The sequence below is a fragment of the Chionomys nivalis genome, chromosome 6, assembly GCF_950005125.1.
Source record: "Chionomys nivalis chromosome 6, mChiNiv1.1, whole genome shotgun sequence".
NCBI classification, from domain to species: Eukaryota; Metazoa; Chordata; class Mammalia; order Rodentia; family Cricetidae; genus Chionomys; species Chionomys nivalis.
Window position 1 is genome coordinate 6,738,354 of NC_080091.1, and position 27,431 is coordinate 6,765,784.

The 27,431-nt window shown below is 59.0% G+C and overlaps 3 protein-coding genes across 3 annotated transcripts; 1 reads left to right on the plus strand and 2 right to left on the minus strand.

The window, feature by feature from the left end:
- The first annotated feature begins 2,680 nt into the window (after positions 1 to 2,680).
- LOC130876269 (major facilitator superfamily domain-containing protein 12) lies at positions 2,681 to 11,378 on the plus strand. The gene is made up of 10 exons (XM_057772768.1): positions 2,681 to 3,032; positions 5,596 to 5,806; positions 6,678 to 6,816; positions 6,894 to 7,079; positions 7,544 to 7,636; positions 7,722 to 7,814; positions 8,118 to 8,288; positions 8,366 to 8,460; positions 8,855 to 8,985; positions 9,085 to 11,378. Exons 1-10 carry the CDS (start codon positions 2,744 to 2,746, stop codon positions 9,105 to 9,107), a joined length of 1,431 nt encoding a protein of 476 aa, XP_057628751.1. The 5' UTR covers positions 2,681 to 2,743; the 3' UTR covers positions 9,108 to 11,378.
- On the minus strand, positions 9,428 to 13,443 carry LOC130875642 (tektin bundle-interacting protein 1-like). Its single transcript, XM_057771675.1, has 5 exons — positions 13,329 to 13,443; positions 11,780 to 11,870; positions 10,240 to 10,478; positions 10,039 to 10,164; positions 9,428 to 9,597 (listed from the first exon to the last, which is right to left on the minus strand). The coding sequence occupies exons 1-5, from the start codon at positions 13,441 to 13,443 to the stop codon at positions 9,428 to 9,430; spliced, it is 741 nt and encodes a 246-aa protein (XP_057627658.1).
- Positions 13,141 to 25,557, minus strand: LOC130876477 (fizzy-related protein homolog). Its single transcript, XM_057773035.1, has 14 exons — positions 25,332 to 25,557; positions 17,396 to 17,498; positions 17,162 to 17,287; positions 17,005 to 17,068; positions 16,776 to 16,903; positions 16,531 to 16,613; positions 16,258 to 16,441; positions 15,901 to 15,966; positions 15,315 to 15,417; positions 15,052 to 15,236; positions 14,661 to 14,894; positions 14,381 to 14,485; positions 13,925 to 14,017; positions 13,141 to 13,841 (listed from the first exon to the last, which is right to left on the minus strand). Exons 2-14 carry the CDS (start codon positions 17,462 to 17,464, stop codon positions 13,800 to 13,802), a joined length of 1,482 nt encoding a protein of 493 aa, XP_057629018.1. The 5' UTR covers positions 17,465 to 17,498; positions 25,332 to 25,557; the 3' UTR covers positions 13,141 to 13,799.
- Between the last annotated feature and the right edge of the window lie 1,874 nt (positions 25,558 to 27,431).

Sequence of the window (27,431 nt, forward strand, 5' to 3'; positions counted from 1 at the left end):
TGAGGGTCCGGATGATGATTCCTTCCTCTTAACTGGTCTTTTTGACCTTTGCCCAATTCCAAAGCCTCTCCTGGGGCACAAATGCCTTCCCTTCCGGAGTTTAGAAGGATCACTGTGCTCTGTTGGGTTCTTTATCTGCCATTGTCTCCCCTGGCCAGAGATCCCACATCCTAGGGGGTTCAGCTTTCATCCTGTCTGACCCAGAAGGCCTTGCTCTCAAACCTGCCATGGCTCCCCAATGCCATCACTGACACTCAGTCTTCACCTTGCCACTGGACTACTTTCCTGGTGACTTCTCCAACCAGGGAGGCACAGGGCAGGAGGTGGGATAGAAAGGGCAGGGAAAATCTGAGCTGAATTCAAAAGGGTAAGAAGCCCAGGTACACCGTGTTGCTGCAGAGTCAGCCAGCAGCCTCCTGGAACTAAGCACCTTGATCCAGGCCTTTCACACCAACGGTGGATGGAAGGTCAGGAGGGGCAGGAGTTTGAGGTTGGCTATGGAGGGAATTACAGGCCAGCCTGAGCTACATGAGACCCTGTCCGTAAAATAAAATAATCCAAGGCTGCGGTCGGAGCTCAGTAGGTAGCGTTGTCCCAGCTTGCAGGAAAGCCTTGGGTTCTGTCTCCAGCAACTGGATAAATGAGCTGGGTGGCTAAGGCCTTCGTCACCTTTATCCCAGTACTTGGGGGGTCGAGGCGGGAGGACCAGCTAAGGCCTTTGTCACCTTTATCCCAGCACTCGGGGGATATCCCAGCAGTTTCTGGGCTACGGGGAGGGGGGAGTTTAAGGCCAGCCTGGGTCATAGGAGACCTCGTCAGCAAATAGAGGCCTCTGGGGTGGTTGATGAGAAGGACAGGAACAGAAATAAACCCTAGGCGTGATTAGCCAGCTTTAAAACAGCCACTTGGTATGGTCCATCCCAGGTGTCTCTGCCCAGGTTTGGGAGCCACAGCTGACATACCTGTGTGCTGAGAATTACAAGTCAGCCCGAGGCTGACGTTCTCTGGGAGAGACCGGCCTGAGCCACCCCTCTGGTTCCTCATCTCTCCTATCTTTTAGTCCCCTCAGGCCTAGAGCTTGGAGCTGCCCTTTATCTGCTGCCCAACCCAGGCCAGGTCACCTCCCCAGAGGAGCCTGGGACGTCCCCTGGGTGTTGTGCGGCCCAGTATCAGATCCTCCGGCCTTCTGGAATGAAGTCTTTATATATTTATTTATTTGAGACAGGATTTCTCTGTACCTCACTCCTAGGCCAGACTGGCATCAACTCAAGAGATTTTCCTGCCTCTCCCTCCCGAGTGCTGGGATTAAAGATGTGGCCATGACACCTTGATCACTTTAACATCTATTGTTGGGAGCATAGGGGCTCACGGGAGAGCAGTTCCATTTGGGACTTAGGGATTCACAACCAGGCTGTATGTCTCTGAGTGCCCCAGGAGGAAGGCTCTGTGTGGTAACCGAGACATCATCACGGTAGCGGGGCTGTGGTCCCAGCCAGCCCGAGCTATGGCGAAGCCCAGGTTCCAGCCTCTGAGCAGCACGCAGCTTGCCCGGCAGGCAGCACTCAGAGGTCAAGGTCAGCCTCAGTACCAAAGTGGGGGCGGGAGGGGGGGGTTAAAAAAAAGGGATGAAATGTCGTGTGGAGGAGATGGAAGAACCCTCGTCTCGTCCCACTACACCCCACGTCTGGGCCTGGAAGTGTGTGTGCCTCTGACTCACCACAGAGGCCTGGCTTCCCCTTTCTTTGAGAGTGCTTCTCAGAACCACCCAGTAAGTAGGAGTGAAAGCTGGGCATCTGCCACGTGGGGCGCCTGGCACCTGCAGCCTCATTAAAGGCTAGTGGGTGTTATGACATTCTACCCAAGTATTCTCTGTAATTAATAATTAATTAGAACTAATATGTCTCCCAAGGGCCTCACTGTGTATCTCTGGAAGTTTATGAGATCACCCAGATGTGGTCTCATTCTGGCCTTTTGCAGGGAGCCCCAACCTCCAGCAGCAAGCTGGCTGGGGTCCAAGGCGTGGGTGGGTGGCAGGCAACAGGGCTCATGACTCTACTCCCCGAGCCAGGCCTGAAATCCCAGCAGCTCCTGAGGCTGAGGTTGGAGGATTGAGAGTGCAAGGCCAGCCTAGGTTGTTGAGGGTCCAGGCTAGCTGCCTGGGCGACGAGTGTGGCCCCGTCTCAAAGCAGAAACAATAAAAAAGGCTCACTTGTGGGTGCAACCCCATGACCAGGACGGGAGGTCAGAGGATCAACAGTTCAGAGCCATCTTCAGCTGCACACTGAGTTTGAGGCTAGCCTGGGCTACATGAGACCCTCTCAAAACAGTTTTCAGTTTGAAAGGATAAATTTGGTGACTCTGGAGAATGTTCAAAGACGTCTTCTGCTACACAGGTATATCAAGGCCAGCCTGGGCTACAGGAGACCCTGCGTTAAAAAAAAGAAACAAACAAAAAGGAATTCCTTTAGTCAAATAAATGAAAACACGAAGAAAATAAAAGGGAAACAAACCGCGATGATGAAAGCCTGACGCGTAGCTGGTGGCGTTCAGGGCCGCGGGAGTGCACCGCCCCGAGGCCACGCTCCTGCCTGCTGATTGGGCGTCCGGCCGAGGCGCGCGGCTCTGATTGGCGATCGCGGCCGTCGCTCCGCGGCTCCGCCCCGTCGAGGCGGCTCCCGGGAGCGGCCGCATAGGCGCGCGGCGCGGCAGCCGGGGCCGCTGTGCGGTGGGGCCTGCGGCCGCGATGTCGCCTCCGCCGGGCGACGCGGGCCCCGGGCCGCCGCGGACGCTGTCCCCCGCCGCGCGGCTGAGCTTCGCGGTCGGCCACTTCCTCAACGACCTGTGCGCGGGCATGTGGTTCACCTACCTGCTGCTGTTCCTGCACTCCGTGCGCGGCTACAGCTCGCGGGGCGCCGGGCTGCTGCTGCTGCTCGGACAGGCGGCCGACGGGCTCTGCACGCCGCTCGTGGGCTACGAGGCTGACCGCGCCGCCTGCGCGCGCTGCGGACCCCGCAAGGCCTGGCACCTGGCAGGTGAGCCGTCCTCCCACTCCCGGCTCAGACTCCCGCCCCGGTACCGTCCTCCACCGGTGCTGTCTCCCCGGGCTGTCCCCCACGTCTGACTGTCTCCCCGGGCTGTCCCCCACGTCTGACCGCTGTCACCCCGGGGCTGTGCCCCCACGTCTGACCGTCTCCCCGGGACTGCCCTCCACCCTCTGACTGTCTCCCCGGGCTGTCCCCCACGTCTGACCGTCTCCCCGGGACTGCCCTCCACGCTCTGACCGTCTCCCCGGGACTGCCCTCCACGCTCTGACCGTCTCCCCGGGACTGCCCTCCACGCTCTGACTGTCTCCCCGGGCTGTCCCCCACGTCTGACCGCTGTCACCCCGGGGCTGTCCTCCACCCTCTGACCGTCTCCCCGGGCTGTCCCCCACGTCTGACCGTCTCCCCGGGACTGCCCTCCACGCTCTGACTGTCTCCCCGGGCTGTGCCCCCACGTCTGTCACCCCAGGCTGTCCTCCACCCTCTGACTGTCACTCAGGACTGTCCCCCAACTCCGTCACTTTGTGTCCATCCTCCCTGCTGACTACCATCCTGTGGCATGGCCCTTCCCCCTCTGACAGTCACCCTGGGACCATCGCCCCCTACCCAACTGTCACCCTCTGTCTGCCCTCCCCCCACACCCTGCCACCCCGTGTCTCGCTTCTCACTTTCCCGCAGTCTGTCATCTCGGGACACGTCCTTCCCTTCCCTGAATCCAGTGGTCTAGCCTCCTCCTCACATCCCCACCCCACAACTGCCTGCCTCTCATCCCTCACATCCTGACTGGGGTGGCCCAGCTTGGGGTCCCCCTCTGGCTGTTGTTTGGTGTGGACATTGGGGAGTATGGCCCTGGGATTGTAGCTGCTGCTTTTGGAATTCCAGGCAGCTGTTCTGGAAGGGCCTGGCCCTGCCCCTGGGGTGGTAGTTGTGGGACCCAGCCCTGCCCCTTGGCGACATTTTTTGCGAGACACAGCAGTGGCCCCAAACTGGATTCTGAGCCTTAGGGCTGGAATTTCTAGTTTCTCGGGAGTGTTCTAGGCTACAGACCTACTGGTAGTAGCCGGTGTAGGCGTCTGAAGCTGCTTAGTGAGACCCTGTTTCCAACAAAGAGAAGAAGCACACAAAAGGGCTCATGTTTGCCTGGAGACACCAGGCCAGCCCAGCTGTGCCAAGGCCCTGAGCCTGTGACTGAGCATGGGCCGGTGGCTAGGGTTTGGGGAGGGCAGACTGGGAGGCACCCGAGCAGGTGAGGCGGGTGGGCACCCAAGCAAACTGACAACTTCTCTGTGCTGCCTAGGCCAGGATAGTGGAGGCAGCTCTGGCCGGCCTGGAACTCTGTAAGCCGGGATAGCGGAGGCAGCTCTGGCTGGCCTGGAGCTCAGAGATTGGTCTGCCTCTGCCTCCCAAGTGCTGGGATTGAAGGGTGCACCACCATGCCTGGCAGATGTGCTCATTAAACCTGAAACTCCCCCCACTTTGGGTCCCAGAACCAAACAAGAACTCTTAGGTTAACTGAGGCCCACCTGCATTCAACCCACCCAGCCCTGGCTGCAATGGTTAACCAGGTAGTTCAGGGTGTGTGTGGTCACGGGAGAGAGTCCAGAGGCCACACGGCCCCCTGGGGCAGCCCCTAGGAATCTGCCTTGGTCCGCTCCTGAGGGTTGGTTTCATTTCTCAATCCAAGACTCGAGGGAGGGGGGTAAGGTCACCTCCGAGCAGAAAGGGGAAGTTGGAAGCCCAGTTTGCCAGGCAGAAGAAGGAGGCTCAGGGTTCTTTCTGAGGGATGTGTGTCTCACAGGGCCTCAGATTCAAGTTCATCCACTTAAAAATGTGTGAAGGGAACCAGGGGGTGGTGGCGGCACACGCCTCTGGTCCCAGCACTCTGGAAGCCGAGACGGGAGGATCAGGACTTCAAGGCTAGCTTGGACTGTGGAGTGATAATGTCTCCCTTTGGACCGAAGAGAAACCTCTGTTATGAACGCACCTGGGGCTCAGAGTCCTCAGGCTGACCTGAATGCCTAGGACACAGAAGGGACATGGGGGTACCTGCTCCAGTCCCGGGGGCCCTGTGGTCTGGTTGGAGAGGAGTCCCTGGGTCTGGGTGTGTCGGGCAGGGACTGCAGACAGTGCAGGGTGGGATACATGGGGCAGCCGTGGGAAGGCTCAGGGACAGGACGGACGGATCCTGGGGGCTGGGGCAGGGGTTGGGTGGGGAGGACGCGGTAGGATGAGGAGCATCTTAAACTCATTAGTATCTTTCTGAGTGGATGGAGCAGGATGGAACACCCAGCATGTCCTGGACAGGGGCAGGCTCTGCTCTGTACCCAGGAGCGGCCTCCGGACTCCTCCCTGTCCAGCTGGTCCTCGGGAGCAGAACATAGGGCAGGTTGTAGATGTGGGGGGGGTGATGCTGAGCTCAGCAGGTGAGTGACCCCATTCTTGGCCTTCCTCCCCATCCTTAGTCACAGGCCACTCAAGGAGACTCCTGGCCTGCCACGTTTGCCCGCTCTGTAGCCTCCCCTCACCGCCCCATGTTGCCCCTCTGCCACCACAGGCACCGTCTGCGTCCTGCTGTCCTTCCCGTTCATCTTCAGCCCGTGCCTCGGCTGCGGGGAGGCCACCCCAGAGTGGGCTGCCCTGCTCTATTATGCACCGTTCATCGTCATCTTCCAGTTTGGCTGGGCTGCCACGCAGATTGCCCACCTGAGCCTCATCCCCGAGCTAGTGACCAGTGAGCATGAGAAGGTGGAGCTCACAGCCCTCAGGTACCCAGGGCTGGGGGCAGCAACCTAGCTAGGTATCCCTGGGGAGTTTTATCTGTCAGTCCCAGCTGTGGTGAGCCTCAGAGAGGGACGCGGTGCCCTAAGTCTTTCTTCTGAGACCAGGCTGGCCTCGAACTCACAGAGATCCGCCTGCCTCTGCCTTCTGAGGCGTGCCTCACCATTGCCAGCCCATTTTTTTTTTTTTTTTTTTTTTTGGTTTTTCGAGACAGGGTTTCTCTGTGGCTTTGGAGCCTGTCCTGGAACTAGCTCTTGTAGACCAGGCTGGTCTCGAACTCACAGAGATCCGCTGCCTCTGCCTCCCGAGTGCTGGGATTAAAGGCGTGCGCCACCACTGCCCGGCTGCCAGCCCATTTTTTAAAGACAAATTTGAGTCAGTTCTTACTCCATTGCCCTGGCTGACCTTGAATTGTGTGTGGTCTTCCTGCCTGCCTCAGTTTCCAGAGTAGCAGGGTGGGTGTGCACTAGCCTGGCTGTAGAGTTAGAAGCTTTGGCTGGGTTATTCTCTGATGCTGGCAGTGGTCTGTGACCCCAGGTCGTAGCCTAAGGCTGATGTCCTAAGGTCACCTGATTAGACCAGACCCTCCAGGGACACTGCTTCAAAGGAATCGCAACTGGGCAACTGGCCCAGGGCCTAATTGTTTCCACGGGACCCTTTGACCCTTTATTGTGCTGTGGATCTGTGGCCTGTGCCTCAGGGAAGGACACCGGCAGGGCTGGGACTCTGTGGGATCGGGAGCTCTGCCGGCTCGGGAAGTATTCTAGATTTCTGATAGGCAGCAAGCATTTATTGAGCGCTTGCTGTGTACAGACGTGGTTTCTGTGGACTCATGCTGAGCCGGGCGCTCACCCACAGGTATGCCTTCACGGTGGTGGCCAACATCACGGTCTACGGCGCTGCCTGGCTGCTGCTGCACCTGCAGGGCTCTGCCCATGGTGAACAGGACATCAGTGTGGGTGACCAGCTGGGAGTCCAGGATGTGCCGGTGTTCCGGGTAAGTCAGGGCTGTGTGGTGGCCCTGGGGTCCCCGAGCCTACGGAAGCCATAGCTGAATCCCGCTGTTCTTTCTAGAACCTGGCCCTGCTGGTGGTGGGCGTGGGAGCCATCTTCTCGCTCCTCTTCCACTTGGGTACCAAGGAGGGGCGCCGGCCTCGGCCTCGGGAGATAGAACCTGATGAACACAGCCCCCTGGTGGCCCCCACAGCCCGGCCACTCCTGCTCTGGAAACACTGGCTTCGGGAGCCAGCTTTCTACCAGGTACACTGTGGGTGCCCAGTCCCATGGCACCACCCAGGATTGACATTACCAGTGGCTCTCACAGTCTGTACCCAGGGCAGGCATTACTAATCGACCTGTCTCATCCAGAGTAGACATTGTGAACCAATCTTCTACAGCCGGGGTGTCCATTCAGCTGCCGTCCCGTGCTCAGGATAGACTAATCACTCCCTCGCTGATCTTTCGGGGCCAGCTGAATTCTGTTTCATACTTGGGGCAGACATCATTCAGCTTTCCATTCCACATACGGGGCATATGTTCCCGATTTCCCGTACCCCACCCAGGGCAGACATTACTAATCACAGATGTCGTTTCTCCCGGCCTGCCTGCTGAGCAGTCAGCTGTAATGAGTCATGCCGTTGGGGAAGCCCTCAGCTTGCTCTCCAAATCCTTGTCTGGGTTTCCCACTGAGCCCTGGGCTTGTCCCCCTGCTCATCTGCCCACAGGTGGGCATGCTGTACATGACCACGAGGCTCATCGTGAACCTGTCCCAGACTTACATCGCTATGTACCTGACATACTCTCTCAGCCTGCCCAAGGTGAGGCAGGGTCGTGGGGAGGAGATGGGCAGGCCCCTCCCACCCGGGAGACCCCTCTGGACCGGCGCCGCCTCTCCCTCCCCAGAAGTTCATCGCCACCATTCCTCTGGTGATGTATTTGAGTGGCTTCTTCTCCTCCTTCCTCATGAAGCCAGTCAACAGGCGCATAGGGAGGAATGTGAGTGACGGCTGGGAAGACAGGGGTTGGAGGGGCGGGGTGGGGGTGGTGGCAGGGGTTCTCTGGCCCTTCCTGGTGGGCTGCGGCCCTTGGACAGCCTACCCTGGATGTAGGATGGAAAATTGCTTAGTAGTGTCTGACTTGGCTGTACAACAGAAGGCTGATTGGTAATGGGTGCCCTGGCGTGGACCAGCAATGCCTGTCTTGGGAGTGGAGCCTTTCACTGGGCTGAGAGGGCGAGTGTCGGGCACGGGATGCCCAGCCATGGGGGCCTGATGCAGGCCCCGCCTCCTTCCTCTCTAGATGACCTACTTCACCGGGCTGCTGGTGATCCTGGCCTTCGCAGCGTGGGTGGCCCTGGTAGATAAGCTGGGCGTGGCCGTGTACGGGGCCGCTGTGCTGCTGGGTGCGGGTTGTGCCACCATCCTGGTCACCTCGCTGGCCATGACAGCTGACCTCATCGGCCCACACACGGTAGGGCTGGTGGGAGGAGTCTCGGGAGGCAGTGGTCTGGATCCTGGGCCTGGGGACTGACGATCTGTGTCCTCCAGCACAGTGGAGCCTTCGTGTACGGTGCTATGAGCTTTTCGGATAAGGTAGCCAACGGGCTGGCCGTCATGGCTGTGCAGAGCCTGCACCCCTGCCCGTGAGTTCATGTCCTCAGACCCCAGGAGCAGCATCCGTTTCTCTGAGTTTCTTGTGAGCTGAGGGCCAGGCTACAGGGGACACAGAGTCACCCGTCCTGGCCCAGGACAATGCCAGGCGTGTAGGAAACGGGATTGAGCGTGGGGGTGGGAAGGTGCCATCTCAGGAGTTGGGATCAGACAGGAGGCCGGGAGGGTTCCTGAGGGCCCGCGCAAAGGCCCTGGGGCAGGACCAAACCCGCACTGGAGCTACGGGACAAGGCAGGGCTGTGGGCTGCAGGGGAACTCTGTGTCTACTGGGGTGTGTGTAGGCCTAGGGTCCTCTGGGACTTGAGATGGGCTCCGTGGAGGGCTGGTGCAGGGGACACTGCCCTCAGCCCAACGTCTGCCCCCTAGCTCTGAGCTCTGCTGCTGGGCCTGCGTCGGCTTCTACCACTGGGTAATGGTGACTGTGACGGGCGGCGTGGGTGTGGCCGCGGCCCTGGCTCTCTGCAGCCTCCTCATCTGGCCCATCCGCATCCGCACCCGTGAGTCTCCATCGCTGCGGCTTGGGTGGGGTCTCGGGGCTGGGGTAGGTGCGACCTGGGACCTGCCCTCCCCAACGCCACCCTGCTCCTCATTTTCAGGGGACCTCGGAGACCGGCCCTGACCTGGCTCCCCAGGGCAACACGATGAAGGACCAGGCAGACACCCTGGCCCCCTAGTCCCCCACCTGCAGGGGGTCAGAGGGCACGGTGTGAGGGTGGGGGAAGGATACCCGGCCATGCACCTTGAACCCCGGGGACCCGTGGGTGTCCCGCCCCAACCGTGGACCAGCACAGGGACCAGGGACGAGAAGGCCAGGGCCTCCCTCAGTCGGCTCTCTGGGACCCGAGGAGAATAAAGCAGGATTGACACCCCGGACTGCATGCGTGGGGACGGTCGCCCGGCCCACGGACGCGCGAGGCACTGGTCGGCAGCAGGGCTTTATCAGAGCGCGGGCGTGAAGGCCGGGGGCGGCTGGCCGGTGGCCGGGCAGGGGCGCTCTCTATCCCGTTGCCTGAAGTCCTGCGAGGTGTAGCGCGGCCGCTGTGGCGGCGACAGGTGGGGCACGTAGTCGGACCGCCAGGGCTCCACCCCGAATTGGTTCCTGTTGACCACTGGGGAGCGGGACTGGGCTCAGAGGCTGGCAGGGGACCCTCTGCATGCTGGCCACGCCCTGCCCCTGCTCCCCACCCCCTCCCACCTGCTGCCCGGGTCTTCGCTGTTTTTTGTTTTTGTTTTTCGAGACAGGGTTTCTTTGTAGCTTTGGAGCTGTACTGGAACTAGTTCTTGTAGACCAGGCTGCCCTCGAACTCACAGAGATCCACCTGCCTCTGCCTCCCCAGTGCTGGGATTAAAGGCGTGCACCACCATCACCCGGCCACTGTTTTTTTTTTTTCTTTCCCTGTAGTTTTGATGCAGGGTCTCTTAAAGCTTGACACCGTGTAGCCCAGGCTGTCCCCAGAATTCAGAGATCCTCCTGCCACTGCCGCGGGAGTGCTGGGGTGACCCGCTTGCACCTCCGCCCCACCTCCCTCCCGTCCCCATCCGCCACTCACCAAACTCCTTGCCGCGGATGTGCCTGTCCCTCCACGGCATGCACCCCCAGCGCGTGCCTGGGCTGAGATACTGCGCAGGCAGCACGGGGTCCCAGAAAGCCGTCTCCCGCAGGCGCTGCGTGTAGGCTGCGGGAAGGCGAGGGCGGGGTCAGCATGGGACCCAAGGGCGGGCGTGCACACGGCTGGGGGTGCGACACTCACCGGGCGGCAGGCCACGCTGGCGACTCTCAAAGCAGCCGTGCCAGCGCGCATGGGCCTCGCGGTACGGTCTGTCAAGCGCAGCAGGCAGCATGTACCAGGCCTCGCGTGGGTCCGAGTTGGTCAGGCCGGTGAGCCACACCTGGCCGGCTGCGTCCTGTCCCATGGGCGTGAACTTCCAGCGCACGGCTTGCTTGACGGCCGGTGCCCAACGGGGGCCCTCCAGGGACAGGTAGTCATTGCTGAGGGAGGATGGGCACTGAGCGCAGTTGCCTCGCTGCTCCCTGTCGCAAGGGTGTCCGCCCCCTTTGCAAAGGGGTGAGGGTCACCCCATACCCGCCCAGGCTCTCCTCTGTCACCACCCGCTGTCATTGTCTCATAGCCGAGGATGCCCTGCTTGTGTTTGAGGTACATCTCCCAACCATGCAGCAATCCTCCTGCCGTAGCCCCTCAAGTGCTTGTATGACAGGCACGAGCCTAGTTTCTGGGGACAGAAGGGGACCAAGCCGGGGTCTGCTTGGCAGGAAATTTCTCAGATGGTACCCGGAGTTGAGCGCTCCGGCAGGCCTCGGGTGGCCTGGAACTTGCAGCGGAGAAGAGGGTACATCCTCTATAGTTTCAAAACCAAAACCAGGACTCGGTCGTTCCGTGGTGACCCCCTGGGATTGTACTTAGCCCACAAAAGACCGATGTGAAACAGGCCTGTGAAATGGGACTTTTGCTGGGTGACACGTCCTGTGCTCAGTATGCTGAGTGAGGCGGGGGATCTTTCTAAGCCTTTGGGTTATACAGAAAGATCCTGGCTCAAACTTTAAAAATGTATGGTGTGGCCGGGCGGTGGTGGCGCACGCCTTTAATCCCAGCACTTGGGAGGCAGAGGCAGTTGAATCTCTGTGAGTTCGAGACCAGCCTGGTCTACAAGAGCTAGTTCCAGGACAGGCTCCAAAGCCACAGAGAAACCCTGTCTCGAAAAAAAAAAAACCAAGGGGCTGGAGAGATGGCTCAGTGGTTAAGAGCACTGGCTGCTCTTCCAGAGGTCCTGAGTTCAATTCCCAGCACCCACATGGTGGCTCACAACCATCTGTGATGAGATCTGGTGCCCTCTTCTGGCATGTGGGAATACATGGAGGCAGAATGTTGTATACATGATAAATAAACTCTAAAAAAAAAAAGTATGGTGTGGTGGTATATTCCATCCCTGTGGAGGGCAGCAGGAGGGTCATAAGTTCAAGGTCATCTTCAGCCACGTGGTAAAGATGAGGCCAGCCTGGGTTACTTGAGACGTCACCTCCCCATCACTCACACGTACACGGGTGCACAGGCCAGGCATACTGCCCCTTAGGGCTACCACCTCTCACACATACCATTGCAAATCCAACAATCTGAGACTGGGGGCTTCCCTTCTTTGGAGTGTGGGTGTGCACATGCCTAACTCCCAATCCCTTGCACCCCTGTATCCCAGCCCACTGGACTGCAGGTTACAGGGGAGGGGGGGCGCGAGCTGGTGCCTGGGTGAAGGGAGGTGCCAAATGCAGGAACCCACCTGTATAAAAGGGCGGGGAAGTTGAGTTCCAGAGTGCCTGAGGGGACAAAGGGCTGGGCAGCCTCCCGCCTCAGGTTTTCCATGTCTGCCCCTGTGTTCCCAGAGGCGCAGACCAATAAGGCCCTAGGGCCATTGTTGACAGGGACAAAGGTGTCCCAGCAACAGGGAAGTGGGCAGCCATGGTCCCCGTGACCTCAGCCTACTTCCTGGTGTGAGACTGGAGCCTTCAGGACAGAAGTGGGACTTGTGGCTTTGGGCTCTCACCAGCTCCCTACCTGGGCATACCTGAACATTCCTTAACTTTCTCCCTGCCCCACAATAGCAAGCCATGTCCTCCCTGTGCCAGGGTCTCCGCAGTCTGCCCTTGTCCACCTCACCCCAGTCTCTGTCCTGGACACCCACAGGGAAGGGTGGTGGGGACACAGCCTAAACAGGAGACTGTCACCAGCCAGTGTGGAGGGACCTCGAGGACACAGGACTCAGCGAGGGAGAAAGTGTGGGCTCCATGACAGTAAATGTCTGTGACCCAGGGGTCCACAGAGGGAAGTGGATTCGTGATGGATGTGGTTGGGTTTGCACCTTTGGTCAGAGGATGCCCCGGAATTAGCAGTGATTGTTACAGAGCTCATCTTACGATAGTACAGTGGATGTTTTGTCTTTTTTACTGCAATAAACAACACAAGTACTTGATGGCCACCTCGCTGCCCTTGGGTGGCACCGGTATCCGGTGGCAGCTACCCAGGCACCAGGGTCCATCTGGGGTCATTCCCACAGCACAAACATCAACTCCCTCTCTGCAACATACTGGACCTGTCCTGCCCCAGGGACTTTGTGCAAACTGCCCACTGCCCAGGCTGCAGAAGGCCACCTCTGGGCACTTGGGGCTTGAGTTCCCTGGCCACTCAGGACCCTTGCAGGCTTTCCCCAGTGTGTGGATGGGGGCCTGGACCACACCCGCTTGCTTGCAGTTTTGAGCCTCCACCACAGTGGCAGCTTCTCCCTCGGTAGAGATAGGACCTCACCCTTCACAGCTGTCTGTCCACTGGGGACCAGCCCAGCCTCACTCACAAGCGTGGTATTGGGACTGACAGATGGACAAGGCTGTTCTGTTCAGGCAGGTGGCTTATGGAGCCTCCTGTGGCAACAAGGGTCCCAGGGTGTACCGTTTCTGGTGACTCCCGACAGGCTGAGCCACCCACCCCGCTGCCTGGGGATGAAGCCCCTGCTGGGGAGCACAGCTAAGACTGTCTGCCTCATTCCCAGCCTCAGGCAGCAGACCCCACAGTAACCTGTGTCCTAAGCCCAGTGGCTTCTCCGGCCATCAGAGTGTTAGAACAAGGCAACAAAACACACAACAGACCCCAAGGCATCACAAATACATATATACACACGTGCACACACCACGGTCATGGCCACCACACTGGGGAGGAGCAGCAAAGATGGGGGTCTGAGGTCAGGGAGGCCTGAGAAGCTTCCAGAAGGCCAAGAGGAAGTGGATAAGGCAGACAAGGCAGCTGGCTGGGGAGGGGCGAGGTGACACATGGGTTACAGGAGGCGCACACACAGACACAGAGTGGCAGCGCGATCAGGGTGTCAGGGCGAGAGGCGCAGGCCCCGCCAGCACCTCCCAGGATGTTCTGGCTGGGGTGGCTGCAGAGCGGCATATCGGCTCTGCTCCACAGGTCCAGGTGACACTGGGTTTGGGGCTCTGATGGGGGTCTCGGGCCTCCTGCTCAGCTGTGTCCAATATGGCTCGGGCAGTGGTGACAGGGAGGTCAAAAGTGTCCATCTGAGAGCGCTGGCGGCCAGCAGTGAGGGAATGCAGCCGGTGGACGAGGGTCCCCGTGTCCCTGTCCCAGACACTGGCTTCACAGCTCACAACGAGGCATTTAATGAGACTCTGGGGTCTCCGGCCCGGCTCCCGCCCGTCAGATGCCTCCTGGGTCTGCGGGCACAGCAGGGCCACGCATGCTGGCTGCTCTGTCTCTGCCCCAAGGGGCTGCACTTCCCGCCCGCGGGTCTATCGGATCCGGGTGAAGAGGTTGAGCACAGACACGGATTCCTGGGAACAGGGAACAAGAATGACCGTGTGCCCTGAGAACCCAAGGGGTGTGACCATGTGAGGGCACCACGCACCCTCCTTACCTTTGTAGAGCGTGTTTTGCTGAAAACGTTCCAGAACCGCAGGGTCTCGTCTCCGGCCCCAGTGACAATGGCCTCCCCGTCAGGGGACATGGCCTATAGAGGGGACAAAAGGGACCTGGTTGTTTCCAGCTGCAGCAGGCAGGTTCTGAGACCCAGGCAGAAGCCAGGTAGGTGCCAGGGGACACACCCCAGGCTGAGGGTGCAGGACACAAAGGTCCCTGCAGCGGTGGGTCTGAGCCCTGGGTTCCCAAGCTGGGCCTACCAGGCAGGCGGGACACTGGCACTTTTGTTGGACAGAGGCCTGGTGGGGAGGATCCTCCACTTCCCACATCCCGGGGTAGGGGGACACTGTTTAGGAGCGTACAGCAGGAAGGCTGGGGCGGTGCTCAGCCAGCCAGGAACAAGTCCACCACGTGGGGCCCCAGGGGGCTGACAGTAACAGTGGCCGACACTCACCAAGTAGAGGACACGGTAAGAGTGGCCAGTGAGCTTGGCCACCTGTGTAAGGGACGGGTACTTCCACACGAGGATCTGGTTCTGTGAGTAGCCATGTGTGCTCACCTAGGATGGAGACCAGGTGTGAGGGCTGCAGAGGGCTTGGAGGCGCCCTTGGGCTTCCCTCAGTGGGGCATGGAGTCTGGACCGGTCAAGGCCGGCATCTGTCTACAGTGCACACAGGTGGCGGGGTCTCAGCCCCCATGCTTCCTGCCTCCCACGGGCCCACGTGGGCACTCACCAGCTCGTTGGCATGTTTGGACCAGGCCAGGTTGCACACTTGTGAGCCAGTGTCAATGCACTGCAGGGGCTGGCCTGTCAGCGTGTTCCAGAAGCGGATGCAGCGGTCAGCTGTGCCACCCCCAGACGCCAGCAGTCCGTGCTGGTGTGGGGACCAAGCGATGGCCTTCACGGCTGCCAGGTGCTCCGTGTACTGCTGCACAGGGCTCACGGTTGAGTGGTTCCACACGAGCAGCTGCGGGCAGGTCGAGGCTGTGACAGGGGCCCACCCAGAAACATGCACCCAGGGCAGGCACATGCCCAGGCCAACTCTGGGGTCATAAGCTCTATGTCCTAAGATGACCCCAGGGCCGTGCCTTCCTGGGGCAGGGCAGGAATGACAGCAGTCGTACCTTGTTGTCGTTGCCCCCTGAGGCGAGCAGCTGGTGATCTGTGGACCACTTGAGGCCGCACACCTCCTGCCGGTGGCCCTGCAGCCGCCGCTCTGACTGCAGGGGTGGTGTGCGGATGTCGCGCTGCAGGATCATGCGGTCACGGCTACCCGATGACAGCTGGTCTGCGTTCCAGGCCAGTGCCCCTGCAGGGTGAAAGCGGGTCAGCCCGGGCCTGGGCAGGGCTGGGGCCAAGGGTGCGGCTGGGCTGGCCAGGTCCTCACCAACGCGTGCAGTGTGGCCCTCCAACACCGACAGCTTCTTCCCAGCGGCCGCATCCCAGATCTGCACGAAGCCCTTGTGTGTGCCTACTGCAACCAGGTTTCCCTAGAGGGACAGGAGTGGCCAGGTGGCCATCAGCTGGATATGGGGACAAGAAGTTTACCCATCTCGTGCCCAGAGAGGCAGGACGGTCTCTGTAGCCCATTTTTTTGTTTTGATTTTTAAAACAAGGGCTCACTCTATAATCCAGACTAGTAGACCTCACATTCAGGGCAATCCTCCAGCCTTGGGAGCCACCACACTCAGCTACCTTGACATACTGCTTTGCTTAAACCGTCTGCGGGACTTTCCTGGCAACACCACCATTCGGCCACCACTGTGCCAGCCTTGTGCGGGGGACACCGCCCACCCCTGCACCCCAGGCTGCAGTGAGCAGCAGCAGCACAGTCTCAGAGATGGCAAGGCTCGTGGCACAGGGAAGAAGCCTCCAGCTCAGTGGCCTTACTCAAAGATCAAAGGGTCAGGTGGGTTCCACCCCTCCTCCTTTAGGGGTCACAGGTGACCCCAGGGCTCCCCTTCCTCACTCACCCGCTCAGACCAGCCCACAGAAGTCACTGAGTCCCCTTCCACAGAGAGGTCACAGAGCCGGGTCACCTGTGGGCAGGAGGTCAGAGTGAGGGCAGATGCTCTGGCCTCAGACCTGTGTTCCCCAGCTAGTGCCCACGGGGTGGAATGTACAGAGATGGCACCAGAGCCCCAGCGTCCACAGTGGTCCCTGCCTCCGGGACCACTCACGTCTCCTCAGGGAGAAGTGGGTGTATGTCTGTGTGGGAGCATCGAAGGAACAGGCACACTCTGTGCTCACTACTCCCTCCTTCTGCCCCCTCCCGTGGGCTGCACCGCCTGTGGTCAGTCAAACCCCCATGGACGGTGCCTGGTGCACACCTGGCTAGTGCACGCGCTCCACAGGTACACGCAGGTGCCCAACCCTACACTGAGCACGTTGAGGGAGGACCAGTCCACCAGGTTGAGGTAGAAGTCGTCCTGAAGCTCGGGCGCATCCAGCACCTTGAAAGGAATCTTGGAGATCTTGCGCGTGGGCTTCCGTGGCGACCGCAGCAGCTTCTGACTGCGGGGACAGCAGGAGGCCGCTTGCTGCTGTCCCAGACCCGCGTCCCTATCACCACCCGGACACTCGGGGACCCAGGCGTGGCTCACCTCTTGTTACTAACAGGGGACAAGGAGTATGGAGACACGTCGTTGCCATCGTCAGGACTGGAGCGCTTGCTGCTAAGGGAATACTGGGGGCAGGGACACCGTGCGGAGTGGCTGTTGTGGCCTCAGGGCTTGGGAACCCCCAAGCGCCCAAAGCTGCCACAGAATGGGCTGGATGCCGCAGACAGAGCAGCCCCGGCCCCCCCACATCCCTCTCCCTCACGGGGCCCTGGCTGCCGCTGGCTCACCGTGAAGAGGCCCTTGTGCTCGGGCGTGGATGGCTGCAGCCTCCGATCCTCTGTCTGCGGGTCCTGCACCTTCTCGATGCCTGCACCCAGCAGCTCGTTCTTCAGCAGGGCGGAGTAGGCCAGGCCGTCTGCAGGGGCAGGACGGAAGGTTGTTGGGTGTGCTCTGGGCGGGGCCCATGGCTGGAGGGGTGGGCGGGGCTGTGGCTGAATGGGCGGGGCCGACCTTCACCTTTGCCGTTGTCCGAGGTGGCATCCTTGGCCTTCCGGTTCTGACTTGGGGACTTCTCGTTTTCCTATGGGAGAGCAGCCCGTGAGGGAACACCGCAATGGGGGGCTGTGCCCACCTCGGGGTGACTGGCCCGCTCTCTGCTAGGTCTGGCCCTCACATTGATCCTGTGGAAGTTCACACTCCAATTGGCCCCAGCCCGTGAGGGGATGAAGCGGTCACCATGCTTGCTGGGCGAGGACACTGGGGAGTTGGCTGGTGTCAGGGTCCTCCGCATCTCTGAGACCTGGGAGAGAGGTGGGGGGCTCAGCTGAGGCGACCCCCAGAAAAGGTCCCTTGGCCGGGGTCTGCAGGTGACACCCTGGGGGCTCGATGGGCGCAGCCAGTCACTCACACACGGTACTGTGTTCTCATTCTGGATGATGATCTGCCGCAGGAGCCTGCGTTCATAGTCCTGATCCATGGCGGGCGGGGCGGGGCCCGCAGCTGAGGGCAGCCTGCAGGGCAGACACAAGGTAAGCGCCTCCGTGGAACACAACAACCGGGAAGACAGACTGGGCTGCTTTGTAATTCTTTATTACAATTATTATTATGAGACTGGGTTTCTCTGTTTCCTTTTTTTTGTTTGTTTTTTTTTGTTTTTTTGAGACAGGGTTTCTCTGTAGCTTTGGAAACTAGCTCTTGTAGACCAGGCTGGCCTCGAACTCTGCCTCCCGATGCTGGGATTAAAGGTATGCGCCACCACCGCTGTAAATCTTAATTTTGACACAAGATCTCATGTAGCCCAGGCTTGCCCCCAACCTTCTACATAGCAAAGGATAACCTTGAATCTTAATGTCCTGCCTTAAATGTGTGTCACCATGCCTAAGGAGTATATCCCAGGAGTCAAGAACACAGCACCCCTGAGCCTGGGAAGCAGGATCCGCCCTGGTCCTGACATTCCAGCAGTCCCAGGCTGGCTCTGATGTACCTGAGTGTGTGCCTGTGTGATGAGCCTCAGTCCCTGGAGTGACCAGTGCTAACAGGGAGGTGGGGCCAGTGCCAAGCTAAGTGTGTGTGTGGGGGGGACTGGGGACACTAACCTCCATCAGCAATTGGAGCAACTATGACCCATCACCCTTGATGTCCACTCAGACAGCTTACAACTGAGGTGGGAGGGGAGGTGGTCAGCCAGGGCAGAGTCCTCAGGCTGTCCAGGATCTCAGGCTGTGAGGCTATTGCTTGCTAACAGAGGACCAGGCCCTTGGTCTATGCACTATGTGGCTTTTATGCTTCATAACGGAGACACAAAAAGGCAAAGGTCCCTATAGCCTGGGGGACAGTCCATGTCAACAGTACCCAGTGCAGAGCTGCAGGGCTGCCAACTTTCCCATGACCTCCTGCCCCAGGCCCTAGACACCACAGCATGACTTATGCGTGCACATGTACGCCGTCCCCACCACTGGGCCCCTCTGGCCTGAGCCCTGAGCCTCCCACTCCACCCAACGTTGAACACATGGAATACAGAGAAACACAAAAGGCAGAAGCAAAACACTGGCTCTGCATCCTTCCCCAGAACTTTCCATTTCCCACACCAAAGCTTGGTCCTCATTCAGCACCAACTCCCAGCGGTCCTAGAGCATGGCACTCTCTCAGGCCTTAGTCCCTTAAACAGTTGAAGGGACTGTGTGACCTGAGACAGACAACCACGGGCGGAAGCCTGCCCAGCTGCAGGCCCATCTGCGCACTGGAACATTACTCAGTCATGAACAGGAAGGCGCTAAAGCGACTTTGAGGAGGCACCCAGAGACCGGGCTGCCGCCTGCTGCTCTAGCCACCCAGCGTGGGAGACAGGCTGGTCTGGAGCACACAATCCTCTTGCCTCGCTTGGCTCCTGCGGCTAGGATGCTTGGAGGATCAGGAGTTCAACTCCATTGTTAGATACAAGCGGACGGGCAGCCTACTCACGTGACCCAGGCCTGGAAGACACAAAGGGAGGGCAGGGAAAGGCTCGGGAGCCGTTCAAATGTGTCACCTCACCACTGTAAGTGAGAGGCTGACATGAGGGGGGACAGGGGTGATGCGTGGGGCTGAGGGGTGCAGGAGTGGGAGCCTAGTGCAGATGAAGCACCGTCACTGACTGCCTGGTGGCTCGGCTGCTGTCTGGCCTGGCGGAGCAGACCCACCCCTTTGCCTGGTTCTCTGAGGGAAAGGCTGGGCCTTTTCTTGCTCCCTGGTCCCCAGAAGCCCAGGTGGCCCCAGTCCTTGCATACAAACTTGATCCAGCAGCCAGGTGGCCTAGGCCTAAGGCTCATGAATTCCCCTCAGGAGGCAGGGTCCTGCTCCAAGCCTGCCCACTCCACCCAAGCCCAGCCAGGCCCAGCTAACCCTTGGGAGCTCTGGGTCCTGTGCCTTCCTGCTAAGAGTCAGTCTCCCCCAGGGGCCTGATCCTGGCTGTATCCCAGGATGCTGTGGGTGGGGGTTTATCACAGTTTGGTGACCACTGGGACCAAGAGCACACAAAAGTGAACGGAGCCGGGTGTGATGGAGCCCTATGCCAGGCCCTGCCAATGCCACCAAGAGCCAGGGGGTCACCAGTCGCCCACCCCCAGTGCACACTTGTCCTCTTGCTTGGCACTGGGCACAGGAAGGCCCTTGGGCTCCTGTCACCAGGAAGCTCCCCCAAGGACGGAAGTGCAGCTCATCTGACCCTTAATTGCCAGCAAGTCACACCCTCTAGGGGCTACAAATCCTGAAAAACTGGTCCTCATGGCTGGTGTGTCAAGGAACCCAAGAAGAGCCCCCACCTGCAGCCAAGGTGTGGGGACACACCATGCTGCACTGTGGCCGGGGGGAGGGGGCTTGCTGGGCCCTGCAGGGTGCTGAGCCCCATTCCACACACACACGCACGCACGCACGCACAAGCACGCATGTCCCTGGAATCAGGAGCATTCCACACTCCCCGTTAAGGCAACGGGAGCTGCGCAAGGCACCACAGCACAGAGCAGGCAGAGATGGAGGCTGGCAGCCAGCTGCACCCAGGCCCTGGCACACGAAAACACCAGGCCTCTTTGCCCCATTCTTCCCTCTGTCCCAACTGGTGGCAGCCATGTGGTCAGGACTGTTCCCTGCCCTGGAAACACACATGGGGACAGGCCGAGTGCAGAGCTGCGGTCAGCTCCTGCAGCAGTGCCCACTGGGGGCACTGGACACAGGGACCCTCAGATCAGATGTCCCACAGAGCTCATATGCTGACCAGAGCATGTGCTCCCAAGATACCTTTAAGGGCAAAGGCAGGGACTTCCCAACAACACAGGCTAACAAGTTGGCCTGTTGTCCAGGAACGGGGTCCCCACTCCACTTTGCTCTCACCTGTATTACCACAAATTCCCTGAGACACAGCTCTGGCTGAGCCTCCAGGAGACCCTACACCCAGCAACCTTTCAGAAGGCTGCACGGGAAGGCACGGGCTCTTCCTGTGTGCATGTGTGAGGAATAACTGCAGAACTGAGACGGTACAAAGGGTTTGAGAATCGTCAGTAGTAAACGGTGGCCGGTGTGACAGACAGAAGCAGGCACATGGCAGGGCCCAGACAGCGGCCTTCCAGTCAGGAGAAACAAGCAGAGCAGGAGGTGACAGCTCCCATCAGTCAGGGACCCCGGGGTACTGCAGCTGTCCTACACACCTAGGGTTTGAGCAAACCGCCTCGCCCAGCATGGGACCAGAGTGAGAAGACCCTCAGTACACGTGCACCCCCGCCCACTCGCTCATCCAGCAGTGGGCCACTCTCAGCTCCCTGTGCCAGCTGGGCAGACCGGGTGCCATCACCGTCCTTCGGAGCTGCCCCAGTCTGTAGGACAGACCGCTGCACTGTACCGCGTGTGGGTCTCCATATGACAGTGTGGCTGCCTGCGTGTGAATGCTCTGCAGACCAAGGGCCCAGGGGCCTTATGGGAGGGAGGGCCCGCAGTGCTGAGGCCTCCACCCACCCCACACCTGCAGCTCTCCCCGTCATGGGCACCCTAGGGGTGGGGTACAGAGTCCCAGAGGCCCTGGGGTTACAGGATTTCTTAGCAAGGTGGGCTGCTTCCCCAGGACAAGCAACGCAGCACCAAGCTCTCCCCCTGCCACCGTGCATGCCCTCCTCGCAGCTGCACTCGGGACAGGAGAGGTCAAGATGGCAGTTCTGAGGACGCAGACAGTCAAAGCGTGTGCACCCCATCCCCAGCAGAGATGACACTGACCAGGGAGGCCATGGTGGGAAGCTTTCAGAACAGACCTTTGGGTCAGAGGCTGGGGTGATCCTTTTCGGGAACGGGGTGGACTTTAGGGTAATGGAAAGCTCTAGAATACATACAGGCGATGGCCACCCCACAACTATCTATTTTAATAAAATGTAAAACGTGAGACTATTATCTGCATAAAGTAGATAAAAACATGGGAAAAAATAATTAAAACCAACTTTTCAAGCCAGGCAGTGGTGGCCTTTAATCCCAGCACTCGCGGCCAGCCTGGTCTACAGAGTGAGTTCCAGGACAGCCCGGACTACATAGACACCCTGTCCTAAAAAACAAAACAAAAACAACAAACTTTTCTAAAGCAAAGGCTGGTAAAGATAGTGGGAATTCCCGATGGGGACAGGGGACATCAGCTCATCCTCAAACCTCTTTGGGGTCAGACATGGTGGTGCACACCTGCCATCCTGGTACTTCGGCAGGCTGAGGCAGGAGGATTGCTGCATGTTTGAGGCCTCCTGAGCGAGAGTGAGACGACAGTGAAAGCAAACCCAGAAAGGGGCGGGGCCAGAGCGTGAAAGCAAACCCAGAAAGGGGCGGGGCCAGAGCGCCCAGCAGAAGGCCGGAGAGCCACCCGCCCAAGCTGCAGCATGGGGCCACATGGTGGACAGAGGAACTCACCCCTGCATGGTGCCCTCTGACCTACAGACGCGCGCGCGCGCACACACACACACACACACACACACACGCGTACGCACACCCACCTAACACACACATGCACACAGACACACACGTAGGCACACAGAGATACACAGACACACAAGTACACACACAGAGACACACACATGCACACACATGTAGGCATACAGAGATACACAGACACACGAGTACACACACAGAGACACACACATGCACACACATGTAGGCACACAGAGATACACAGACACACGAGTACACACACACAGAGACACACACATGTAGGCACACATTCAGAGATACAGACACACAAAGACAGACACAAGAGTACACACATACAAAAAGAGATGCACGCACACACAGAAAGACAGATACACAGACACATAAAGACATGTGGGGTGCAGACAAGGCTTACAGCTCTGGGGGGTGGGGCCACCTGCTGCACCTGACAGCCAACAGGACGGAAGCAAGGACAAGTGCCAAGTAGGAGGCCGAGGCAGGGGAATGCTGTCCTGGGTCTGTGCTGTGAGGAAGGAACCCGCCACAAGGAAGAAGCAGAGGTTCTGGACACCCAGCTGTACACAGTGTGGCCTCCTGCTGGACAGGTGTCCCCAACCTACATCCTCAGGGCCACTGTACACAGACCTCGAACTCACGACCCTCCAGCCTCAGGTTCCTAAGACCTGTGTCCTCCCGCCCACATCCACGGGGCTCTTCCGACTTCTAAGGACAGTCCAGGTCCTGCCAAGCCCCTGAAAGCACAGGCCTGTGGTCCCAGCTCTTGTGGCAGCTGAGACAGGAGGATGGCCAGCCAGTACCAGGCCAGCTGAGACAACCTACTGAGATCCTGTCTCAAAACAAAAATGCATGGCTGTGGGGTGGCACACCTGAGGACCCAGCTCAGATCCCAGACCCCATAAAGGCCAGGCTCTGCTGAACACACACACACACACACACACACACACGCATGTCAACCAAGGCAGGAGGATGGCTGAGGCTTCCTGGCTGTCCAGGCTGTAAGGGAGACAGGGACAGGGTGGGGCATGTGACATCCTCTTCTGCTTGTGTGTACCTGCACAAACATACATGTACACCATATGCACATGTACACACCAAAAAAATGTTTAAGGATTAAACATTTAAATGTTTACAGAGATGGCTCAATGGTAAAGACCACATGCAAGGAGCCCAGGTTCAGTTCCCAGCACCCACGTGAGTGCCCGTAACTCCAGTACTAGGACATGGCACCCCTTGAACCTCCATGAGCACTGCCTGCACACGGTATGCATACAGACAAGCACACACGCACACATACACACACACACACAAACTAAACACAGCTTAGGGCTGGAGAGATGGTTAAGAGCACCCAGGTTCAGTTCCAAGCACCCACAAGGTAACTCGCAATTGTCTGTAACTCCAGTTCCAGGGGATCTGACACCCTCTCTGGTCTCTGTCAGGCACAAATATGCTACCCAAACATACATACAGGAAAAATATCCATACAGATAAAATCAAAATAAAAACAAAAAATCCGGGGGCTGGAGAGATGGCTCAGAGGTTAAGAGCATTGCCTGCTCTTCCAAAGGTCCTGAGTTCAATTCCCAGCAACCACATGGTGGCTCACAACCATCTGTAATGGGGTCTGGTGCTCTCTTCTGGCCTGCAGGAATACAGAATATTGTATACGTAATAAATAAATATTAAAAAAAAAATCCATACACAAATTTTTCTTTAAAAAAAAAAGGCTGGGAGCTGTAGGTCAGGGTGGAGCCTCTGTCTAGAATCTGAGTGAGGGGCTGGGGCGTGGCTGAGGTGAGCTATTGTGGCACGTGCAAAGGCCCTGGGCCCGCGTCCTCTGCCAGGACTCTTGCAGTGCACAGCTAGCTCCGACCCTCTAGGGCGAGGAAGCAGAGGGCTAGTATTGGCAAAGAGAATTCACCCTTGATACAAGCCACAAGACATTGGGCTAAATTCCAGAGTATCAAGTCCACCCTGAAGACATCCTTAAAGGAACCCCGCTAATATTTACAGCACCTGCTGGGTGTGGTGGTGCACACCTTTAATCCTAGCACTCAGGAGACAGAGGCAGACAGGTCTCTGAGTTTGAGGCCAGCGTGGTCTACAGAGTGAGTTCCAGGACAGCCAGGGCTACACAGAGAAATTCTGTCTCAAGCAAACAACCAACAAACCAAACAAGCAAAATATTTGTAACACCTGCCATTCCAGCCCCACGAGAGCTGGAGCCACCAAAGCCCCGTCTCTCCAAGCCTGACCCCAGAGCTCAGAGCCAGCTGCGTGGTCTGTCCTGGGTGATTGCTCACTGGGCACCCATGTTCATTCAGACTGCTGGGAGGAGCTGGGACTGGGGTTCAGCAGCCAGGGGAATGAACAGGGTAGGGGACCTGCTTCTTCACCTGCTCTGGACTAGGGGGTGAATACGGGGAGCATGGAAGGAAAGATTACCTTTTACAGGGACTGGCATCAGGCTTAGACGGGAGATGGGTGGGCAAAGGTGATTTGAGGGGACAGTGGCTTTGAGTCAGGGATAGAAGATGGAGGGACACAGGGAGGAGACTCAGACCTGAGAGGGCATGTGGTCGGCTTAGGGACACACAGACTGCCTTGCGCTTCGGGTCAAGTCTCCCACTGGGGGACCCCTCACCTGCAGAAGACTGTACCTGAGACTCCTGGGCTGGTGGATTTACGAGACTGACTCAGATCTGGAAGTTCAGTTTGGGGGTAGGAAGTGTCTGAGGCAGGGGGATTTGGATTTGGGAGTCAAAAGAGTACAGGGGAGTGGTTGTAGCTGTAGAGTTCTGAGTGTGCAGCATGGAGGACAATGCCCTAAATTTGGGGTAATATCGCTCAAAAGGGTAAGAGAGCTGTAGTGGGCAGGGCGAGGTCACCGAGGACAGATGGCTCCGGGATGAAGGCCTTCATCTGGGTTGTGTGGTTTTGGTGGGAGCAGGAAGGGGGTGACCCGGGTGTGCGAGTGCACGAAGGTAGAGGTCGGGGTGACACCGGGACTGACCTAGGGTCTAGAGTAACAACATGTGGAATGCCCTGGATTTGGACAGTGCCGGGCTCAGAGGCGGGCTCTGGGGAAGAAGGACTATGATGGACAGGGCGAGGTCAAGGCGAGGTCGCCGAGTGCAGGCGACTCGGGGCTGGGGTGACTCAGGGGCTGACCTAGGAGCAGGGTGCGTTTGCATTCCGGGGTGCGGGAAAGCAGCACGGGTGGTGTCCTGCATCCGGGGGAGCAGGGCTCGCAGCGGGGCTGGGGATGCAGGGCTCTGACAGACGCGGGGAGCTGGCGGGGTGGAGGCCAGAACCGAAGGTCGCTGCGACGTGGGGGAGCCCCGGAGAAGGAAGGGGTCGGCCTGGGGGGCGGGTCCCCCAGTCACCTGGGTCCTCACCTGCCTCGCTCCCGTCGCCAGCCGGTTCCCGTCGGTTCCCGCCGGTTCCAGCCGGGCCCAGGAACACGCCGCGCCCGCTCGAGGCCCCTCCGCTGCGCCAGGCCCCGCCGCCGCAGCTCACGGGAATCCCCCGGCCTCCGCGGTCGCTAATATGGCGGCAGTCAGCGGCAACCCGGCTCCCTCCCTCCGTCTGTCCCGCAGGCCGCGCGCGCGCCCGCGACCGGCCCCGCCGCCGAGCGCAACCCCGCGCCCAGGCCACGCCCCCACACGCAGGCGCGCCGGGACACGCCCCTCTGCCTCCCCTCCCAACGCCACCTGGGCTTTCCCAAGGAGCCACGCCCATAGCCACGCCCATCGCACATCGCATCCTCCAATCCCCTGCGCCCTCAGCTGAAACCGCGCCCCTTCAAGCATCTAACGCCCCTCCGGGGCCACGCCCCCTGAAGCGCCACCACGCTGCGTCTGGAAGCTACGCCCCCTGGGCACGCCCACTCCGTGCCGGACTGCGCCCACCGCGTACAACTACGCCTGCGCGCTGCAGCGCGGGGCAGCTCGGGAGTCTGGGACGTCCTTCAGGATTCAAATCAATACAGGAAGCGGGGCGGCACGCGTTGCCCGGGGCAACCGCAGTCGGAAGTGCGGTCCAGGAAGACTGGAGACGGGTGCTGAATGGGGAAAACAACGCGGATGACTCGGCGCTGAGGAAGGCGTGGCTCCTGTTTGAGGAAGAAGTGGGGATGCGTCACCCCGAAACTTTGGTTTTCTCGGCGGACGGCGCGCGGACACTGCTGTGCACGCACTAGGCATTTGTGTATTGTTTTGATCTTTCGAGAGTTTTCACTCTCTGGCCAGGCTGGCCTCGAACTGGAAACAATCCACCAGCCTCACCTGAAAGTGAGAACACCCCACCCCGGCCTCTAAAGAATTTTATTATGCGCCTTAAACGAGTACTCCCGGAAGCCATAATGATGACAGCTCGAAACAAAGCTCAAGAAGTTCCCGCTTCAAAAAAAAAAAAAAAAAAAAAAACATAGGTAGGGGCCAGCAAGACCAAGACAAACGGCCTGAGTTCAATACCCGGAGCCCACTTGGCGAAGGGAGACCCAACTCCTACAAGTTGTGACTTTCTGACCACACACAAACCTGTGCCTCCCCCTGACTAAGTGACACACACTAAACAAACAGAATTTTTGAAAATTTTTCTAAAGACACACATGTGTATATATATATATGGCAAAGGATGAGCTGGGGGGCAGAGTTCCGTGGGCAAAGGGGGAAAGGTTTGCGCAAAGGCCTCGGGGTGCTCAGCACACAGTGCGGTCACGGTTTCAGATTCCGGTGCCTCACCCCTGTTCCAAAACAAGGCAAATCACGCTGCAAGGCTTTGGGGAAAGATGGGTCATTCTCCTTGCTGCGCAGGTTGTGAAATCCGCAGCCCACACAGGAGAGGGGCTGGCAGCAGAACAACGAACAGCCAAGCCACAGGGCCAGGCCAGCAGAGGCGCAGTCACCCACCCCCAGCCTCCTACCGCGGACATGGGTGCCCCCTTTCATTCACAACCTAAGTGTCCACTAGTGGAGGAGGGAGCTTCAGGCCCCATTCATGCCGTGGAACACCACATGGCCCTGACAAACGACAGAGCTCTGATAGCTTATCAGACAGAGGGACCCCAAAGGACACTGTGTCCAGCAGCAGGGCCAGACACAAAGGGCCGCACAATTTGGGCTTCATGACAGGAAATGTCCAGAGTTGGGAAGTGGATTCATGGGTGCCAGGGGCTGGAAGGCTCAGGTGGGAAGTCAGCAAGTGATGAAGGAGCCGGTAAAGGTGCCCGCTGCCGCACCTGTGATGCTGAGACTGGTCCCCAGATGCACCTGAAGAAGAGAGTGGGCTCCTCATCAGCTGACCCCCACGGGAGGGCACTAACTCACACAAGAGCATTTAGAGATCTCACATGTCGAATAAATAACAACCACAACGGAAATACAGCTCAGTGGATGTGTTTGCCAACACGAACGAGGTCCTACGCACAGTACCCACCAAAAAATAAAATGCACGTAGAGCATGCCTGTCATCCCGGGGCTGGGGGAGAGGAGGCA

Coding starts and splice junctions, on each gene's coding strand:
- LOC130876269 (XM_057772768.1), top strand. CDS start 2,744: ATGTCGCCTCCGCCGGGCGACGCGGGCCCCGGGCCGCCGCGGACGCTG. Junction 6,817..6,893: donor AGGATGTGCCGGTGTTCCGG/GTAAGTCAGGGC, acceptor TGTTCTTTCTAG/AACCTGGCCCTGCTGGTGGT. Junction 8,461..8,854: donor CAGAGCCTGCACCCCTGCCC/GTGAGTTCATGT, acceptor TCTGCCCCCTAG/CTCTGAGCTCTGCTGCTGGG.
- LOC130875642 (XM_057771675.1), bottom strand. CDS start 13,443: ATGCCGCTCTGCAGCCACCCCAGCCAGAACATCCTGGGAGGTGCTGGC. Junction 10,165..10,239: donor CCAGCGTGGCCTGCCGCCCG/GTGAGTGTCGCA, acceptor GCCTTCCCGCAG/CCTACACGCAGCGCCTGCGG. Junction 9,598..10,038: donor CATCCGCGGCAAGGAGTTTG/GTGAGTGGCGGA, acceptor CCCGCTCCCCAG/TGGTCAACAGGAACCAATTC.
- LOC130876477 (XM_057773035.1), bottom strand. CDS start 17,464: ATGGATCAGGACTATGAACGCAGGCTCCTGCGGCAGATCATCATCCAG. Junction 15,967..16,257: donor GGAGCGCGTGCACTAGCCAG/GTGTGCACCAGG, acceptor TCCTGCCCACAG/GTGACCCGGCTCTGTGACCT. Junction 15,418..15,900: donor CTGTGGGCTGGTCTGAGCGG/GTGAGTGAGGAA, acceptor CTGTCCCTCTAG/GGAAACCTGGTTGCAGTAGG.